The sequence below is a fragment of the Narcine bancroftii genome, chromosome 2 (genome assembly GCF_036971445.1).
Source record: "Narcine bancroftii isolate sNarBan1 chromosome 2, sNarBan1.hap1, whole genome shotgun sequence".
Classification (NCBI taxonomy): domain Eukaryota; kingdom Metazoa; phylum Chordata; class Chondrichthyes; order Torpediniformes; family Narcinidae; genus Narcine; species Narcine bancroftii.
In genome coordinates, this window is record NC_091470.1 from 278,929,049 (window position 1) to 278,950,172 (window position 21,124).

At 39.4% G+C, this 21,124-nt stretch overlaps 1 protein-coding gene across 4 annotated transcripts in view; it reads left to right on the plus strand.

Annotated features, from left to right (window-relative positions):
• sybu (syntabulin (syntaxin-interacting)) overlaps positions 1 to 21,124 on the plus strand; it is a 101,898-nt gene that overhangs the window by 54,335 nt on the left and 26,439 nt on the right. For all 4 annotated transcript variants that reach the window (XM_069921089.1, XM_069921085.1, XM_069921087.1 and 1 more), the window contains exons 5-6: positions 13,939 to 14,041; positions 16,065 to 16,262. In XM_069921089.1, coding sequence (XP_069777190.1) covers positions 13,939 to 14,041; positions 16,065 to 16,262 — 301 coding nt within the window. The remainder of the gene's footprint in view (positions 1 to 13,938; positions 14,042 to 16,064; positions 16,263 to 21,124) is intronic.

Sequence of the window (21,124 nt, forward strand, 5' to 3'; positions counted from 1 at the left end):
AGAGGGCCAAAAGCCTCAATCCAACATATCCAAAAGAAGTGCGTAATCAGTATTTCATGGCTGGCCATCCTGGGTTGTGTGGTGGAGAATGGTGTCATTGGGCCCATTGCCCCATATCCTCAAGGTCCTGAAAATGGGCAATCCCATGGTCCTACTAACCCCCCTCAGCCACCGGAGGTAGAGCCTGTCGCACAAGCCACAGCCTGGGAACCAGCTGTGCCACAGCAAACCTTACGATGGTCTCAGCGACAGATGAGACCACTGGACAGGCTGAACCTGTAATGAACATTGAATCACATTACCCATTGGACTTTGCTTCAAAAGAAGGGGTGAATATGATGCAACCACTGTATGAGCTGGCCTGCCCCCCTGCCCCCTGTGATTCCTCCCTCCTAGAAATCCCTATAAAGGCTGTTACTCCCAAACTCTTCCCTCAGAACCAGGCTAGCAACATGTGAGATGTGTTGATGTCTTAAGGAGATTAAAACCTATTAATCACCACTCTCAGTCTAATGTGGTTAATCAATAGTGCTACACCCATTTTGACTTGTTTGACTACATTTTGCACCAAGGGAAGGAAGGGTTCCACACTCAGGGTGGCCAAAATCATTTTCAAAAATGCAGATCAGATTGTCCTGACATCATTTATCCTAAAACCCAGGAGGTTCTAGTCTAAGTTTGCTGGCAAGTATTACTTGGCTGGACCAGCAGTGAGGGGCAGGGGTATACCTGTAATTAAAACTGAGTCTCTTATCAAGTTTATTTTCATCTTTCTAACTACATTTTCACTGCCTGAAGAATTAATATGTTGGGAGATTCAGTTTGGATCCTGCTGGCAGTTGAATCTATTCAATTCTATGTTCAGCTGCATTTTTGTGTGTGAGTTCCTGGTGATTCACTATATTCTCTTTGGCCTGCGACGAGATGAAAGTTTGCGAATAGGAATCTTGTTACTAAATATTCTGTATTACACAATCAGTTTGTATGTAGATGAATGAAAATCAGCATGTACTGTATGATCACTAATTAGAATAGCAAATATTAAAATATCCATTATTATTCGAAGGGTTTGCATACTGTATAATGGAAACCTAATTATGCCAAGGTTTAAATGAAATGAATTGCTGGAGCCACTGTGTATTTGGGATTAATTAAAAGGCTTTAATGCCAGAGATTCAGAAAATGTGAAGACATGGGACCAAAGGCTATAAAACATAGCCCTGAAACTTCTCCTGTTTCCTTGGTTACATTGACATTACTGTGGGGTGACGTAAATTTATTTTTCAGAGTGTGAACTTTTGACAAAATTCAGAATAAGAAAAACAGAACACACCCTGGCATAATCCCTATTGGTTGATATGCATATATGGAGTTTCTGGCAAACCATCAAATAATTCTGATGTATTTTTGGGAAATAATTCTATAGTTTTTAAACACATTCTCTTGTGCAATTTTAGTGAAATGGGAAAGAACCATTCAAACAAAAGCCTCAATATTATCTGTAACAGGGGTAATGATAACTGGATATTTGTGCAACTGGGATCCACCTCATCAATATTGGCATGGTTAGGCTTAGATTCATCTGTTGCTGTGCATGACCAGAACTATTTATTAGCTGTATTCCCTCAAGAACTGGCCTGTATCTGATAGGCTCATTCTTTTCCCTTCACTTTCTGTTGTCATGGCAAATCATATGGCTAAAATATTTGAGTTTTTTTCTATCAATAATAGCAAAGTATTGTGGATTGACTGGAAATAAAATAACAGGAAAGACTTTGCAGTTTGAACATAATTATAATGGTCATAGAAAACAATGGCTGGTTAAATAAAGTAAAAATGTGTTTGTCATATTAAGTGTTGACTCCAAATTTAATCCGGTAAAGGTTGCCCTGTTGGATTTCCTTTTTTTTAATTATTCAGTGTTTATTCCCCAGTAAAGCTGCCATTTTAAAAATTGGTTGAGGTTTACAACCCAAGGAAAGAAACAAAGAGCAACGTTTAATCCATTGGTAAAGGGCTGATGTTTGTTACAGAGCTTGAAACGTCCAAAATGCTTCAGTTAGCTGTGTGCTGCAGCTTTCCCCTTGCATGACAATTGCTGTTGTTTTGCATTTTCTGCAGGGATTTGTGGCATCTGGCAACAATGATGTCATCAAGTAGACAACATAGCCAATCACATTGAAACCTACTCCTAGATGAGAGGCCAGAAAATTAAAAAAAATATTTAACTCTTTAAATTAAATGAATCTTGGAACTTGCAAGATTAAGGTAAAAACTGAAATATCACAATCTTTTAAGAAAGAAAATTGCAGTAATACTTTAATCAGTTAGGAATTTTTTTTTCCTGCAATTTAGTTAATTTCTCCAGTTTACACTGGAGAAGGTTATATATGTGTATCCTGTGGAGATACGGTACATAATGCAGACATTTTGTGTTCCGATTTCTATCATTGCTGTTTTGTTGTTGCAAATGAGATGTCACTTCAAGTAATTAAAATTCACAATGTCGATATCAAGGCAATTTAAAAATCTAGGAACCAGACCTTCATGTTTTCATAATGATTAGTCACACAAAAACAATGAAATCCTTGCTTTCATGAGGTAATGCCACATGATGTGCTCCATATCAAACAGATGACTAACATTTATCTGTTTGGTTCTTCAGCAATTAAACCAAATCAAAAAGGGGCAATAGCAATCCAGTTTCCAACTTGGTTTTTGCTCCAAACAAAACTTTTTTTTTGCTCCATCAGCATTGCTCCTTAGGCAACAATGTAGTTAGTGTATTGCACTAAAGCAAAGAGTTTTGAGTTGGTATAACCTTGCTTATTTCCTTCTTGTTGGAATCTTTACAGAAATTGTGATTGTCCTTCATAAGTGAGCTACAGTGAATTCATAAATACTCTCTTCCACCTGCCCCCAGATTCTGCCACTTATTTAAACTAGGAGTAAGTTAGAATAGCCAATTGTCAACTTGCTTGTTTGGTCGCAGGGAGAACATGCAAGCTCCATTCAGAGAACACCTAAGGTCAGCATTGAATCTGGGACTCTGGCACTGTGAGGTAGCAGTTCTAGAAGGTGATTTGTCTCTGAAGACCCCTGATGTCTGGAAACTGGATTTCTCCCATTGTTGATGATAAATGGTTGATCAATTTTACCTAAATGAACGATTGAATGACTTGTTACATTTTCCTAAATTAGAAAAATTAACTTTTTTTCTGGGGGGATAAAAATAATGGTCAGAAACTTGTTTGTCAACAGATTGCATGATGCTGCCATTCTAGTCCAATGGGGAAATTGGAAAGGAAACATCATGTTTTTTTTGCATAAGGGTTAAAATACAAGAACCTGTAAGTCCTCAAACAATTAAAATGGGCTCTGGGACAACAGGCTACATAAAATCCTTCCATAAGAAAGGTTTATATGCCTCGTCATGCATATGAAATCCTGAGAAAGCCCATCCTTTGTCGGTAAACTGAGTAGATCCATGATTTCTGGAGCTCAGTTACCATCTAATGGGAAGTATTTCATCCAGGGTTCATGTAATCTTTCTTGGCTCACGCAATTATTTTTATTAATAAAGCTGAAGTCTTTGACAATGCTTCCTTTGATCTAATGGTCAGTTTCTGATTATTAGTGTATACAAAGAAGCTATTTAACTGGCTATTTATAGCATTTAATTCTCAAACTGAGACACAGAACGTAGTACTGTATAGGGAGCAGTGCTCGTGTACAAAAGAAATTTGTTACTGAGAAATTGAGCATGACAATTGCAACTTTTGTATAATAAAGCCCAGGCCAATAAATAGGAAATGCATGACCTGGATTCAAAGTCGGGGGCTGCCATCAGGGGTTGATATGCCTAGTATGACGTGGTTTCCCCTCCACCACCATCAACTCAACCCCTACCTGCATCTCTTACATTTCCTGTTCATCTGCTATGGCCCCCTCTGCCCCTAGAATCCCCCTGATCCTCACCTATCATCCCACTAGCTTCTGCATCCAACGTGTTATCCACTGGAATTTCCGGCACTTATTATAGGATCCCACCACCAGACACATTTTTTTTCTCCTCTCCTCTTGGCCTTCCGCAGGGACTGCTCTCTCAGTGATTCCTTTGTTCCCCTCATTCCTCCCCACCTATGGCTGCCCCCCTCTTTCTCCCCCCCACCCTGGATACATTTGCAGCCACACTTCCTCCCTCACCATGGTCCAGGACTCCAAGGAGTCCTTTGAAGTGAAGCAATACTTCACTTGTATATCCTTCGCACTTATTTACTGCATCCGGTGCTCCCATTGTGGCATTCACTACAGTGAAGAGACCAGTCGCAGATTGGGGCTTCGCTGAACATCTCCTCTCTGTCCACAACCACAGCAACCTCCCAGTAGCTAATCATTTCAGTTCTGAGTCACACTCCCAAACTCCTGTCTGTCCATGATCTTTTGCATTCTCACCCTGAACACCCGTAGATTGGAGGAACAACACCTTATCTTCCGTCTGGGCACCTTCCAGCCAGATGGCATTAACATTGACTTCTCTGCTTTCTGTTAAACTTGCTCACCTTGTCTTTCCCTTTCGTATCTTTCCAGTTTTCCCCTTCTTCCCCCTTCCCCACCCAGCCATCCCACTTCCCCCCTCATTGCTGTTGTTCCCTCCCTCCCCTCATCCACCTATGCCACCCCCCCCCCACCTTTTTATTCAGACTCCTGCCAGTATTCTCTCCTTCCTTGATGAAAGGTCCAAGCCTGAAACGTTGGTTATATATTTCTACCTTTGCTATGTAACAGGGTCCTTTGGGCTTCTCCAGCATTTTGTTTTTTTTTACTTCACCACAGTGTCTACAGAATTTTTGTGATTCACTCGAGACCTTTGAGAGTCCAGTATGCAGCTATGGTCTTCTACAGCAGAGATTGATCCTCTGCCATATTCTTGTCTCCCATTACAATTTCTACAGTCTTGTTTTCTATCAGTACTATGTCTACTTTTGTCTCTTTTACTCTTTGTATATTTTTTAAAACTTTTAAAATACTCTTTGATATTATTTGCTAAACTGTAATTTCCTTTACTCCACTGAAATACTGACACATCAGACTTTAGCCTCTTATTTTCAAATTTCAAAGTGAACGGCATCATATTGTAATCACTGCCTCCTAAGGGTTCCTTTAGCTCTCTAATCACCTCTGGTTCATTGCATCATTTAGTTGCATTGTGCTTAATGGATTAGTTTTGATTCTGTAAGGCTTGCTGTTTAGAAATATTTGAAGGTTTTAAAAATATTTTTTGCAATGATCATTCTTGAATTGTTCATTTTAATAATTTGAAGGTTCTCATTTACACACCAACTTACAGGCATGTCCGAGAACCTATCTTCTCATCTATAACGAGCAAAATACCAAATTTTTTTCAACTTGAGATGCCAGTTTTGGTTTTATGGGTGGTGGGGGGAGGGGTGGGGGAAAGAGAAATTTGGATAACGGAGGATTTCTGATTGTTTCAGATATCCTCATTAACCAAAGTTTTTCGGAGGCGAAATGACATCAATTTTTCAGATAAATAAGGATTTCTGATTCTTCTGAAATCCTCAATTATCAGGAAAAAAAATTTCAGAGCCGAGGAGACATCACTTCTGGGTCCAAATAATATTGGATAACTGAAAATTTTGGATAATTGGAGTTAAACAGCATCTTTATCAGGAGGTGGCAATTCAGGAGTGATCAATGACAAAAATATGAATTTAGCCTCTCCCAATTACAGTTCCATATATTTTGCTGTTTGATTCTGTCTTCTGTGCCTCAAGGAGAAAAAAAGCAATCATAAAGAAACAATTCTGATCTACAATACTTGACAAAGTCACTTTTGGAAATTGGTCATGTTCCTCTGTATTTTCCACGTTTCTGATGCTGCTACACTTCCTAGGCTATTAACTTAGCAACAAGAAGCCTGTGTTTGTGGCCAGTTGAAAGGCCTCCTTTACCCACAGCAAAATTAGGCATGTCTATTTATATTTAAAGTTTCTACTTCTGCTTCAACATGAATATTCTGAGGAATCCCTAAATTTAAACAAAAGCAATAGGCAGCACAAAGGTTGTCATTTGCCCATCATGCGATTCTAACCTCCAGAGGACAATGTTACCTTTTTATTTACTGAGTACTCTTGTAGATTTAAAAATGAGCAAAGTTGGTTGGTTAGGGCTTGATGTATGTGAGACTCTTCCAAATCCTCCACCTTTAACTGACCTGGAATGCTCTACACCATATTACCATTGATTCTGGGCAGAACACTAGTCTTTGCAATCCTCATTTAAAGTTTAAAACTGAGGCAAACCAGTCCATTTGCAATCCTCATCCACTGTCTATATGGCCCCTCAGATTTTCAAAACACTTTAAGCATCTCCTAGATGGTTAAAATGGTTATCAATTTGTCTAGGAACAAATTTGGACTGCAGTTGGAGGATAAAGAGATTAAGTAGAGGGATAAAATAATCAGGAGAATAAGTCCAGTCCGTGGAATTGAGGTTGCTCATGTGGAGGATGTTGCCAAAGAATAAAAGTAATGTAATACACTAATTCTGCAAAGTTGGGTGCAATTCACTGTTTTAACTGTAAACTCAGAATACTCGGAGCTGTTGCTAATTCGTTGGATAATGTGCACGATATAATTATTTGTGTATTGTTGGTGTATGATGTATGCAGTAGTTCTGCATGTTATAAAATGTTTTTGGAGGCAACAGTATAGGTTTTCCCCTCTGTGATTGTGAAATTCTCATTAAGATGGGTTGGTCACTCCGAATTCCAACCATGAAGTACAGGAAATTTTTAAAAAAATGTACAGAGTTGAAACAAAAAAAAATCTAGAAATACACAGAAGATCAGGAAATATCAGTAGAAAGAGAATCAGCAAATGTTTCAAATGAATCTACAGGTACACAATCTTTTATCAGGACATCTAAAATCCGGAAAGCTCCAAAATCTGGCAAGTGGGGAGAGATATGGCAGTGCGAGGTGGCGAGGGCGAGGGACCGGCAGCGCGAGTCGGGCGAGCGAGGGGGAGAGACCGGCAGCGCAACTGGAAGGGGGTGGGGGTGGATACGGCAGCACAATTCGGGTGGGCTTAAATCTGGCTTTCCGAAATCCAGAAAAATTTGAAATTTGGAACACACTGTCCCCCAAGGGTTCCGGATAAAGAATTGTGTACCTGTACTTGTATTTGCCATCATCAATTTTGCTGCTGCTAAATATACAATCAGCAAAAATATTTGGTGTAATATTCTGCTTTAAGAGTCCGTTGAATTTTTTTCTTCATTTCTTTGTGCAGTTTCTTTAATTAAATGATAATGCTGACTGTACCACCTCCAATATGATGGGCAGATTAGCAGTGGATGCGTCAGTTACATTTGCATAGTCATTCCCAATGACATTGTACAATCTTCACCTATGAATCAATTTAAACAAGGATACTTAGTTAATAAATGTACTTTCAATATTCAGCCCTCTTGGTAAATTGACCAAATAATACTACAACCCATGATTCATTAAATTATTATGCTAATCATATTCCAGTTGACAATTAGAATTATGCTTTTACATAGGACGAGGGTACATTTGTTCCATGATGAAATGAGAGGAAAATGTATGGCTGTCGGTGATACTGCTAATGGGGTGTAATCTTCCACCTACCCAGTCTGAGATCAATGAACCAGAATGGAGAGTGGATTGGTTTTATTCTGCCTGAGCTGCTTGAACGTGGAAAAATCCTGTTGGTGCTGGTCGCCAGATTAAATCTGAGTGTCAGTTGAGTATGAATTTGAAGTCACATCAGGCTGTACAGTGTGAATTGCTTTTTGACAAGATTTATTGAGGCAGATATTCCTTATTTAATGGGATGGGGCTTCAAAATCATTTGTCTTTTAGTTGTGTTGACTGCAATCACTCATTTATAAATTATAAATATTGGCTTTCATAATTGATGACAATATTCTTCTGGATAAATACAAGCTGCTTTTACATACACTAGTCCTATTTCCCTTTGGATAATTGGAGGCCAAGGTACGTAAAACAATGTCAAACATTTGCATTCTTACATCAGGCTCCTTTTTCCTGAAGCAAATTTACAGATGCAATATTTTTAGGGATGCAAGGGAGATTTTTGTGCGTGCAGCAATTTGTTCACATTTGGTATCAACCAAAGCTCAGGTGCAAGTGCTCCCACTTTTATTTCTGAGGCATTGGCATCACCAGGATTTAATGCACTTGAGGTGGGAATAAGTTAACTTCTTTCACTGTTGCATTAAATGTGAACAAAAGATGCTCATGGATCTACTGGATCGGGAGCTCCAGTATTTTGAGCAATAATCTTGAAGGAATGACAATGTACTTTCACATCTGGAATTGTATGTCTGATGGTGCTATCAAAAATGATTTAGTGTGTTGCTACAAATTTGTGGAGAGATTGAATGTTTAAATGGCTCAATGGGGTATATTTCATGTTGTCTTTCAAGTTTTTTGCATTCAAAATTTGAGTGTTATTTCAGCTCTGGTCATCCGTGCGATTGAAGAGTCTTGTATCATGTCCTTTTAAAGATGAAGTAGAATGGGTTGGAGCTTCACAATAGGAATCACCTGGCTCAGGACAGCCAGTCCTTGTGGCCGTCTGTTGTTGCTGGCACTAATATTTGCTTCAACATGCCAATGAATATCAAGGAGATGTGTTTTACTCTCTTGGAGATGGTCATTTGGCAGGAATGTTGCCTTAATGTTGACGAGATTTGTTGCATGTGTGCATGGTTTTAATGTTGACTGAGCATTCTATAATTACTGCACACCATTCCTGTTCCTAATACATGCTGGAGGGAAGGTCATCAGTAAGTTGGTTGGGTTTGAGGCTCTGCCCTGAGAAATTTTTGCTGTGATGCTCCTTGTTTGTTTGTTTGTTTATTTATTTATGTCTATCTATTTACTTAGCCATACAGCACTGTAACAGGCCCTTCTGGCCCACGAGCTTGTGCTGCCCAAATACACCCAACCCCCTCCCATGCGTTTTGAAGGGTGGGAGGAAACTGGAACACTTGGAGGAAACCCACACAGACGTGGGGAGAATATGCAAACTCCTTGCAGACAGTGCAGGATTTGAACCGTGCTCACTGGCACAGTAAAAGGTACCCTAAACATGCCGGCAGCAACATAGTTTTCATATGTATTGGGTTGTCTCCAGTCAGTGAAGAGATTTCCTCCTGATTAACCAGTTTTACTGGGATTCTTGATTTCACAAGGCCAACTGATGCTGAAACACAAAGAAAACTTGCCCTCTTATCATCTCTGGAATTTAATTCTTCAGTTCTTGTTAGATCCAAGGAGGTAATTGAGCACTGGTGCTTAGAAGTCCTGATAGAATCCAGAGTGTTATTGTTAAATAAAGTGAATGATCTTGGACAGATTAACTTGGCTGGATTTATTCCCCTTCTGTAAACACAGCATGCCTGAACATTTAAAAAAAAATTCTGAATAAGTAATGCCATTTGCCATTTTGAAACAGCTAATTAAAGGCAATGCCATTTCTGAAGCATGTCTCTCATTACAGCTAGAATTTTAAAGAAGTGCATAACTTCTGCAGCAATTGCCTGGACTTGAGCCCCTTTTAAAGATGTGAGCAAAAAAAAGAGATTGATGTAGCTGTGCAGCACTGAAGATGGCACCTTTCAACTGAGGCATTAGTCCCTGATAGATTTCCATTGCATTTCAACTTGTGTGCTAATCAGTTACTGAACATCACGAATACAATTGGTTATTGTAACATCAGTCTTTACTATATGCTCACCTTGGAATTCTTGCTGTGCAGAAATTTTCAACACTGTTTTAGTTCCTACACTTAATTCACTAGTTGCAAGTAGTTTTAGGAAGTTCTGATGTCATGCGAACTGTTATGGGAATGCGAGATTTTTGTGTAATTTTTATAGTATTGGTTTGCTAATGAGTAAATTAAACCAGCACAAAAGTTCTTCTAGCTTAAGAAGCATTTGTGCAAAGTGTAGTGATAAGAGTGCTAGTGATCTTCCTGACCACTAGAAAGCATCGCAGACCGTTTTGTTGCAGCTTCATTTGGATTCAAGATGGATGCCTCTACACGATCCTGAATGAGTTCTTTACCTAATAAAGTTCAGTTGTTTTAAAAGAACCCAGGTTTCTTTATTACAATAAAAGAAGCATCACATGGTACCTGGAGTGTGCAGAGTGAGAATCAGTTGATAACAGTAGAAATATTGGAAGTGTGAAGACTCCTGGCACTGTAAATTGGGCTGAAAATGTTGTCCATGAGTGGAGGTCATTTAAACAAAGATTCAAGCTAATCCTGAAAGCCATTAGATTCAATAGCAAACCTGATGCATGGAAGATTGCAATGCTACTTACCATGGTGGGACCTCAGGCACTAGTGTCTTTTAATACATTTGTTTCTGCTGAGTCAGAAGACCAGGTTATCGAAATGTTTGATAGGTCTGCATTTTGCTTGCACATGCAGCTGCAGGGAGAGAGCTTTGATACTTTTTAATGGACTTGAAATTAAAAGCAAGGATATCCAATTTTGGATTGCTGCAAGATTCAATGATCTGTGATCAAATTGTATTTGGAATTATTGATAAAACAGTAGGAGAGAGGCTGCTACGAGAGACCGAGCTTACCTTAGCTGGAGTTGTGAACATGTGCCACAACTGTGAATTAGCTCTGCAACACATGAAAAAGTTTGGTAAGAGTGCAAAAGCTAGTGAAGTCAAAGGCATAGCCACAGTGTGTGTCCACTCACATAAAGAAAAATCGAGATCTAGGAAACAGCAAACCGATAGACATTCAATTGTAAATGATGTGGTACTAAACATGCACCAAAACAATGCCTGCCTATGGGAAAAGTCTGTAATAAGTGCTAAGGGCAGAATCATTATGCAAAGCAATGTTTTTTCAAAGGGAAACAAATGAAAAGTGAAAATCTGCACACTCTATACACGATAGAAGAAACTGCCCTCATTGATGAACTTTTCGTTGGCCAATTGCAAACAGAGTGGAGCAAAGTGGACTGTGTCATTCCATACAAATGGAACAAATATTCCTGTCAATTTGTTCTGTGAGTGCAACATCAGGGCAATTAAGATAAAGCCAAATATTGTACAGTTCAAAGCCTACAATAGACAGAGCATTGACATGAAAGGTACATTTAAACTCGAGATGAAAGTTAAAGAGCACCATCTCAGGTTAATAGTTCCAGACGGACATGAATAACTGCTGGTTGACAAAGCATGTGAAAACTTAAGCCTAGTCAAGAGGGTGTACATACCAGAGAAACCCTTTGTGCTAGCTGATGTGTTATCCAGGGCAATGACGCAAAATGAAGTACACAATGAGAGTTCCACCAAGACATGTGAATCTCTGCGTGAACCTGATCACTGAATCTCTTCCCGTATCTGACACGAAATCTAAGCAGATCACAGCTGAAACAGAAAAGGACAGGTTCTATAGAAGGTCATCAAGAACCAGAATGAAGGATGGCCTAGAGGTGAATGTCAGCCATACTACAATATCAAGGCTGAGCTGATTGTTGTCAATAGGCTACTACTCAGATCAGAAATATCATTCCACCATCACTGAGACAAGATATACTGAAAAATATGCATGAGGGACACCTTGAAATGGAAAAATGCAAGAGGAGGGCCAGAACTGCTGTTTATTGACCAGGGATAAATGGTTACATTGACAGGATGGTTTTCAGCTGTGAGACTTGTTTGAAACATTAGGCAAAGGAACCCATGATCATAACTGACTTACCAGCAGAACTATGGCAGAAAGTCGGGACTGATGGATGGAAATAATTACTTGCTGGTTATTGATTATCTATCAAACTATCTAGAGATTGTGCTTCCTAACATGTCTGCTGCTTGTGTGATCAAATATATGAAAGTGATCTTTGCAAGACATGGAATTGCTCAAATTGCCTACAACTGTAGTATGGTCCATTTTCACTGTAGAGAATTCCAGAACTTTGCAGAAGAGTATGATTTTCAACATGTGACTTCAAGTCCTCTGCATTCATAGTCAAACAGTAAAGCAGAGAAAGGAGTTTACATAGTTAAGCAGTTGCTCAAGAAAGCACTGGTCAGTGGATCAGATCCTTATCTAGCTCTGTTGAGTTGCAGAGGTTTGTCATTTGAACATAGCATGTCACCCACTGAGCTTCTCATGGGACATAGACTACACACCCCACTTCCCTACTCTGCAGATCCAAACAAGAACAGAGATGTCAAGGGAATCAGAAGCATCTGCAAAAGGGACAAAAAGCAAACTATGACAAGTCACCAGGAAGCTGATACAGTGAGAGAGAGATTCCAACACTTGGATAAAAAGGTCACTGGTCTGGAGGAAGTAAATCCAAGATACTCCACTGTGTCAAAACAGAGGATGGTCAAATACTGAGGTGGAATTGAAAGAGCCTGCTGAAAATGCAAGGAACAGACAAACGCAGAAGATCCATCCTGCACAGCAACAGAGGAAACACCACCAGTGCTGGACAGTAGTGGGCCAGCAGAGCTGACACAAGTACCTGTGTTAAGAAGATCCACACGTTATCAAAGCACCTGAAAGTCTGAATATCTAAAGGAAAAAGAACTGAAAAGTTTGTGCTGCTGATACATTTACATTTGTTTTGAACTTTAAATTGAAATGAATACTATATTAGTGTGTCATGTTGTTAGGTTAAACATCTCAAGGAAAGGGGATGTAGTGATCCTTCTGACCACTAGAAGGAGTCAGACCTTTATTTTGCAGCTTCAGTTGGATTCCAGATGGATGCCTCCACATGGTCCTGAGTGAGTTCTTTATCTTATATAATTGTTTTAAAAGAATCAAAGTTTCTTTATTACAATTTTAAAAAATCACACCATGGACAGTCATGCAAAAGTGAAATCTAACTTCCTTTCCTCTCCTCCTCTTCAACGCTACCACCCTTCCTAGTACCTTCTTTGTAAAAATTTCTAGTTGGCACTATTCCAGCATAAAGCCTAATCCCTGGAGGATAGTTTGCATGTAGGAACAAGTTCTGCAACCCATATTAGGTAGTTTGGTTCTTGTGGCTGCTGTGCCTGCAGCAGCATCCATTTTGCAATTTGAATTACTAATTAAGTTTTCAGAAGCAGCTCAGGCTTTGGGTCAGGATTGGACCAAGCACTTTCCTTGAGTACGTTAGCTACAGTTTTCTTGATCTGCACTGCACGCAACAGTGAGAAGCTGCTTAAGAATGCCACAGTAAACGAATCTCAAGTCAAATCTTCAAACCTGACCATGGAATGGCTGACATCAATGTTAGTGCTGTAACAGAGCATGTGCTGGACCCAATGCATGCAGTTACTCACAGAAAGGGTGGACTGGAATCCGATCCATTTGTGTAATTAGAGCTGATCGCCATTAAGAAGGATTGATTCGGTCTTTCAGTCATCTTAATGCCAAACTATAATCATCAGATTAAGTCAAAGCAGCTTTTGATGAATGATCTGAAGAGTTGTAGTCGGCTTTGTTTATTCATTGAATATAAATGTAAAATCTATAACTCTTACAGAGGGTGTATATGTAATTTATCTATAACTCGGTTACAGAGGGTGTGTATGTAATTTAATTAGTTTAATTGTCTCAGATAAAATTATTTCATTTTTGGAAACATAATTTATCTTGCTGCAGATTGCAATAGAAATGGCCTTGAGGTGCTGTTTTTATATTTAGCTTTATCTGTGTCGAGTCTGAGAGAGAGGGTTACCTGTTGCACCACAGGCAAAATGACACGTGATTTCCCTGCCTGAATGTGGAAAAGTGTGCTGCATCCCTTTTGAAAGTGGATGATTGATTTGTATGGTGTTACCAGTGAATTTTGTTTTGCATAACTACCATGTTTTGATCCTATTGTGCAGGGAGTGAAGCTGACTTCAGTTCATCCAGCAGCACAGGCAGCATTTCAGCACCAGAAGGTCTGATGTCCAGTTCAGGGAACAAGCGAAGCTCGGCTTCTCGCAGGTAAGCCCCGCCTTCCTTTTAAAAGAAAGCTCGTGCACAAAGCAACACAGATCCATTGGCATAGAGGGAAAAAAATTACCTTTGTAGCAATCAGATGGCAATGCATTCATATGTCATATGTTTAATTTGCTTATAAACTCCTGAAAACTGGGCTGCAATATAGATATATAATGGCTTTAGAGAGCTAATTTTTGATACAACAAGCCAATTTAAGAGAAGAGTTAATTTGTATGCTTCTGTAATGCGCGTCGAAAGAACCAAAGACTTGTTGATCCAAACCAAGGCTTTTATTAACTAAAAGACTGGAACGTATCACATGTAGGTCGACCAGTCCAGAATGACCTGACCTGGCTAGGAGCAATCCTTTAAGACCTCCCAGTAGGTGTGACTATGCTCTCAGCCAATCACAGTCATTCTATACTACAGTCTGTACATATGTACATATACACATTGGTGATAGAATCTGTACTATCACAGCTTCCCCTTTTAGGACCCCATGAAATGCTGCAGAGTTTACATCGGAGACTAAGGAGCACTGACACTGATGCAGCTGGTAGAGGTGTTGCTTCATACTTCTAGTGATCGGGATTCTATCCTGATGTTTAGTGCTGTCTGTGGTGTTTGTGCATTCTCCTTGTGACTGGCGTTGGTACCCATCTAGTGCTCCTGTTTCCTCCCATATTCCAAAGACATGCAAATTGGTAAATTAATTAGCCACTGAAAATTGCCATGAATGTGTAGGTGAGTGGGATAATCTGGGGCCAGTTGGTAAGAATGAGAGAATAGATGGGTGCCGCATGTGAGCATAATGAGCCGAAGGGCTTGCTTTTGCGAAGTACGTCTTCAGATCGTTCATATCTCGCAATTCAGAAGTTTATTTGTTCTCTTTATGCAGCACAGTCTCCAGTCTGTTAAAATAGTGCCTGGCGCAGACATTTTGCTTCTAGATCAAAAGATGCAAAATATTTTTCTGTTCCACTCCTACAGGTTCTTTTTCATAAATAATTTCCTAAAACCAAAATGGCCAGAATTTAAAATAATTTAGATATCATACTATATAAGACTCTTTGAATTTTCAAGCCTTTAAATGCAAAGTTAATTTGTTGACTTGCTATTGGAATTGTCCAAATAATCACCAATCCATTGCTTTATGTGGCTGCCGGAAAATAGATATTACACCAAAAAATTACCCAAATCCCACATGATGTGCATTCATCCTGGTAACTACATCAATGGAAATGTATCCTGTGTGGTACATTTCCATTTATTATGTCACTGAAGCTATACTTTATAGGACCATTATCAATGAAATGGTATGTACTATGGATATATAACTGATCCACAGAATCGTGAAGGAAGAGGAATTAACTTTTGGGTATTGGCTTTGTTCAGAATGTGAGAAAAGGTCTGTACCTGAAATATTGCAATGTTGATTTCTCTTCAGAGATTTTCAGGGATCTGAAATTTATCAGCATTTTCATTCTTATTTGACAAGTGATATTTTGTTAAAGTAGACTTTGTCTTTAAAGAATCTGGAAGTTTTTTTTTCTCTTTTAGTGGATATTCTAATGTCTTTAAGATGTTGAATGTTGCCATTTAAAGCTATTCTAATCTGGATGCCTGTGTATTTACCAACCTAACTCCTTGTCAACCTGGAAAATATTTCATTTGCTCAGAAGCAGATTTCGCAACACGGTGCATTTTTTTTGTCAGTGGGGTAGGGCTATGTATTTTGACTTTGAAATATTGGATTTCTCCTCGCACGATTCAGAAAATAACGGCACCTCGATTCCTCAGAAAGGAGTTTTATGTTTGCTTCCACAATATTTATTCAGAATAAATCTTGAAAGTTTTAAAATAAATGTACACTTTATCTCACTTTAATAGACCCATGGAGATTGGTGTTGTACATATTTTTGACAATGGAGAGATGATTTTTTGAGTGCGCATATTTAATGGCTTTGTTGCATCCCTTTGGAAGCAATTCTAAGTCCTTTATGTATAATGTTTCTTTCAATATCAGCCGTGGTGTACATGGAAGAAGTAGTACTTCTAGTGGACACAAACATTCAGGGAGCCCAACTCTTACTCGGGAAAAGGATCCAGTGTCAGCAGTGTATAAAAGTACAGCCAACATCCGTGATGTCTATGGAGCTTCATCTCGAAGTAGCAGCAGTAACTCTGGTTCATACAAAGGCAGTGACAACAGTCCTACTATCAGGTACATCAAATCCAGCTTTTGAGATTTTACCAAAGGGCAACTTTAACTAGATTTTATTTACTATCTGCATATTTTGCTGCATTTTTATTAAAGTATTTACTTTTGATTATTTTGACTTTTGGGATGGGCAGAGCACTGATTAACCCATTTCATTTTACGATAACATTGATGCTGTACCAGAATAGTTATTCTTTAAAATGGTGTGTGGACTTATTTACTCTTTCATTGTTAATTGTGTTACATCTTTATACATGACATAAATAAAAATGAACCATTTTGCTAGCTTGATCAGAAAAAATAGCTTATTTCCTTCCATAATTCTCCACTGACGATTATAACATGAAAGTTTCCATTTCTGTATTGTAGCAAATTTGCAGTACTCAGTGCTGTTTGGGTCTGTTTGTGACATGCTGTAGTGTTAAAAGGGAACTTAAACTATAATTGGACTATTTGTCACAGGAAACTCTTCTGATTTAGGATGTTGTCTTCCAGACAAAAGATGCCAGCAACAAAAAACTCGATATTAGCCATGTTCACATGAGATGCGCAATTAGATAATTCACTGGATAATTAAGATATCAGGAATAAAATGAAACAAATGGTATATTAGTCAGTTTGGATACAAGGAGTTCATTAGGTAACTGAAATGTAAATTAATAGAAACAAAGTGTTTAAGGATATGTTCATTAATAAATGGAAACCCAAGTCTTCTACAAACACGAAATTAGTTAAAAAGATGACCAGTGGATGGCAGTTGAGATTTATCCAGGATATGCCAAAGGGAGTAATTAAATACATTGCATCTGTCTTTACCAAAATAAAAGAAGCTGCCAAAGCTCCATGCAGGGGAAGGTGGTGGGGAAATTGGATCGGATAAAAGAGATGCAAAGGAAATGAAGTTGGAACATTCAAGTGAGAAATGTCACCTGATTTGGACATGATGCATTGTGTGTTCCTGGGGCAGTTATGGATATCACATTACAGTCCTCTCTAGAGATGTGAATGGTTCCACATAAGAATTGCAAATACTTCACCTTGTTCAGGAAGAGGGATAAATCCAGCAACCACAAATAGTTAACCTTGTGAAATTTGTTTAGAGTTAATTTCACCATGAAGTTATCACTTTTAAAAACAAGGATCAAATAGTTAAAGATGGTAGAGATTTGTTAAGTTATTATATTTTGATGACAAACGTGAGGTGACCAAGGTAGTTGTTATAATGATGAATTTCGGGGTGAGGTGCATCAAAACAATTTTATCATCATTGAAGCCAATAGAGTTAAACATTTTTAGCATTATTCTTCTGAGTTAAATTAGCCAGTCAATTGACCAAGTCCAGGGGAAGAGTGACGAAGGGTTGGTCAGAGGTTGATGTTGAGGGCAGTGGTTCTAGGATGTCTTCTGGCTGTAAATTGGGTAGTGCCAGGCTCAAGCCTTTCAAGTATGAATAAACAGGTGAGGTATTGTCAGCCCCGGAGTTGTATGGTAAAGATGAGGGAGACTACTTCCTATTTGCACTGCTATATAGTAACATTCCCATCCATTGGGCACGTGACTTCCCAGGAACTAATAAAAGCCTGCTTTTCTGCTTTGATTTGTGAAGGTTAAAGTTTGAAGATTGCAGCTTGATAGTCGACATGTTTAGGGTGGCCAGACATTTGGTTTTTAGGCCAGAGAGTCGGGATTTTGAGAACTCCGTCTTCTGTCTGGCACCACTTCAAGCCGTAAGCTAATTTGCCCTCCATTTGGGGGTGTAGGGGCAGAAAGGGCAAGGGAGGGGAACTTGCTTTGTTGAATACAGCATCCTGGGGTCCATAGGCCACGTGCAATGGATGGGAGTACTGGGCCAACGCATGTGTGGTAGGTTAGTTTACTGGGGCCGATTGGCACGTGCACAGTTGGCCCGCAGATGGGGGAACGTTTAGTGCAGGCACGTTATTCAGGCATGATCAGTAGTTCTTCAGTTAGTTCGTCGATGTCAAGTTCAGTAGGGTGGGTTTTGTAGGAGGGTGAGTCAGGCTCCGTATTCATTTCTTTCAGTGCTTTACTTATACTGTATGAATGCATGTATTGTACTTAATATGCAGAATGATAAATCATTGAAGATCTCTAGCAGAAAATCACTGATTTATGTTGAAATAGCTAGGTTCTTGATGGATTTATATTGTCAAAAAAAGTTTATTGTTAGAATTTTTATTTACTAAAATAACTAAGGTGATCATCTGTTTTTTGAAATATGGTTTAAATGTTAATTTAAAAAAAATATGCTATGTATAGTGTCTTTGAATGTCATTATGTTTTCCCCCCACCCCCCCCCACTTTATGGTCACCTTAATGCCCCCCCCCATTGGACTTGTTCTGACGCTGACCCTAGTGAATGTCCTCCTTTTTGGGAATGGCCACTCTACATTGTTTTGATAATTTTTGACTGTCAAACATCAGAGGTTTCACAGCAGAGTAAACAAAAGATACAAATGGAGCAATAATGATATTAATGCCGTTCTGAAATTACAATGATGGTGCTCTACTGTCCAAAATGTTTCCATTGGGTCACTTCCTAAGCAAAGATCTTTGAGAATTAATGTGCATATGTGGAATTATGCACATATCATGTTACTAAAAGTTCTAGTGCAGACACCTTGAAAGATCTAATCTTGTTGTTTGCTCTACCCATCATCCAACCCTTGTCTGGTTCAATTTATCGCTTTGCTGCCTGTGTCCCTTCCTTCTACCTCCCCTCTCCACATCTTCCTGATTATCTGTTTCCACCTATAACCCACCAGCACTTGGCTCTAAACTCCCAATCTTCCCATCATTCCCACCTCACCTGGTTTCACCCATCACCTATCAGCCCTGGTCTCACCCCTCACTATCACCTTATTATACTGGCTATCTTTGCTCTGCACTCTTGCCCTCCTTTAGGGTACTGATCTGCAAAGTGAACTATCGCTTTGTCTGTTTGATGCTGTTTGACCTGCTGAGTACTTCCAGTTATTATTTACTCCAGCTTTCGTCCTCTGCAGACTCTCCATGAAAGATCTCCCCAATTAGTTGTACATCCTTGCTCTTATCCTATGAGATTGAATTATTTTAAATCATAACATGAGGAAATGTTTTTAATTTTTAATACTTCTGACATTTGATGCACATTACTATTGAATGGTCAAGCTGAAATTGTTGATGGTTTAAACAATAGAACATAGAACATCACAGCAGTACAGGGTCTTTGGCCCATGATGTAAATCTACCCAAAAACCTAAATGTTCTCTACCTCATTATCCTCTATTTTTCTTGCATCCATGTGCCTGTCTAAGAGTCTCTTAAACACCTCTAATGTTTCAGCCTCCACCACTATCCCTGGCAAGGCATTCCAGGCACCCACAACTCTTATGTTTTTTAAAAAAAAAAACTTACCCCTGATGTCTCTGAAACTTTCCTCCCCTCACTTTGTACAGGTGCCCTGTGGTGTTTGCTACTCTCATTCCAGGAATAGGTGCTTGCTATCTACCCTATCAATGCCTCTCATAATCTTGTAGACCTCTAAATCACCTTTCATCCTTATTTTTTCAAAGAGAAAAGCCCTTGCTCTGCTAATGTTCTTCAATCCAGACAACATCCTGGTAAATCTCCTCTGAACTCTCCACATCCTTCCTGCCATGAGAAGATCAGAACTGAATGCAATAGTCCCAGTGTGGACTAACCAGAGTTTTATAGAGCTGCAGCATTATGTCTCTAAACTTAAGTCAATCCCCAACTCATGAAGGCCAGGCCAGCATTACCATAAGCTTTCTTTACTCTACCAACCTGTGAGAATATTGGCGAGGATTCTTTTCCAGGATGGTACTGCAATACAGTGAACATCTAACTGTACCATGTTGCAGTGAATGTTGACTGGGCACTCAACATTAGTGCACCAATCCCACCATAAGTTATCCACAGTGTTTTACAATAAATGTCAAAAAAAAAGTCAAGAAATCACTATAAGAGAGAAAGGCAGTAACAGCAAATATCAGGATATTTTATGATCAGAAAACAGAAATATCTTTTTAAAGAGTACATTTCTGGGTTGGAATCAGCAAGAATTAATACAGGTACACAATCCTTTATCTGGACATCTAAAATCTGGAAAGCTCCAAAAACCGGCATTTTTTTTCCTGGTGTTGGTACAGTGGAAGGAGAGAGAGAGAGACAGAAATTAGCGCGACTAGGGGGAGAGACGGCAGCGCGACTTGGGCAGTCTGGGGGGGGGGGGGGGGGAGAGACGGCAGCGTGACTTGGGCAGTCTGGGGGGGGAGAGACGGCAGCGCGACTTGGGCGGTCTGGGGGGGGGAGAGAGAGACGGCAGCGCGACTGACTGGAAGGGAGTGGATACGGCAGCACAATTTGGGTGGGCTTAAATCTGGGGCAGCTGGCTTTTGTTCTGAAATCCGGAAAAATCCGAAATTCGGAACACACTGTCCCCCAAGGGTTTCAGATAAAGGATCGTGTACATGTACATTAACAGCAGATATTAGGAAAAATGTGAGAAGTACAGATTTCAGGTGAGGAATTTTGCATTTGTAAAATTAAAAATTGTTTAAAAAGGCACTAACGGCTTTGAGTTTTTCTGAGGGTAGGACAGTGATGAAAACAGGCGAGTTAATATCTGAAAGGAATTGTTTCAGTGATTCATTGTGGCCTCTTGGACAATCTTCACCTTCTGCATATGCCAGTTACTGTAGTTACTAATTTGATTACAGCTGATTTTAATCAAATCTGCAAGCAGAAGTTGTTCTTTCCACGCACAACTGCTGAAAAGGTCAGTTATTCCCTGATGATTGAACTCATGATGGTGCTGAACAGCCAATTGTTGGCTTTTTCTG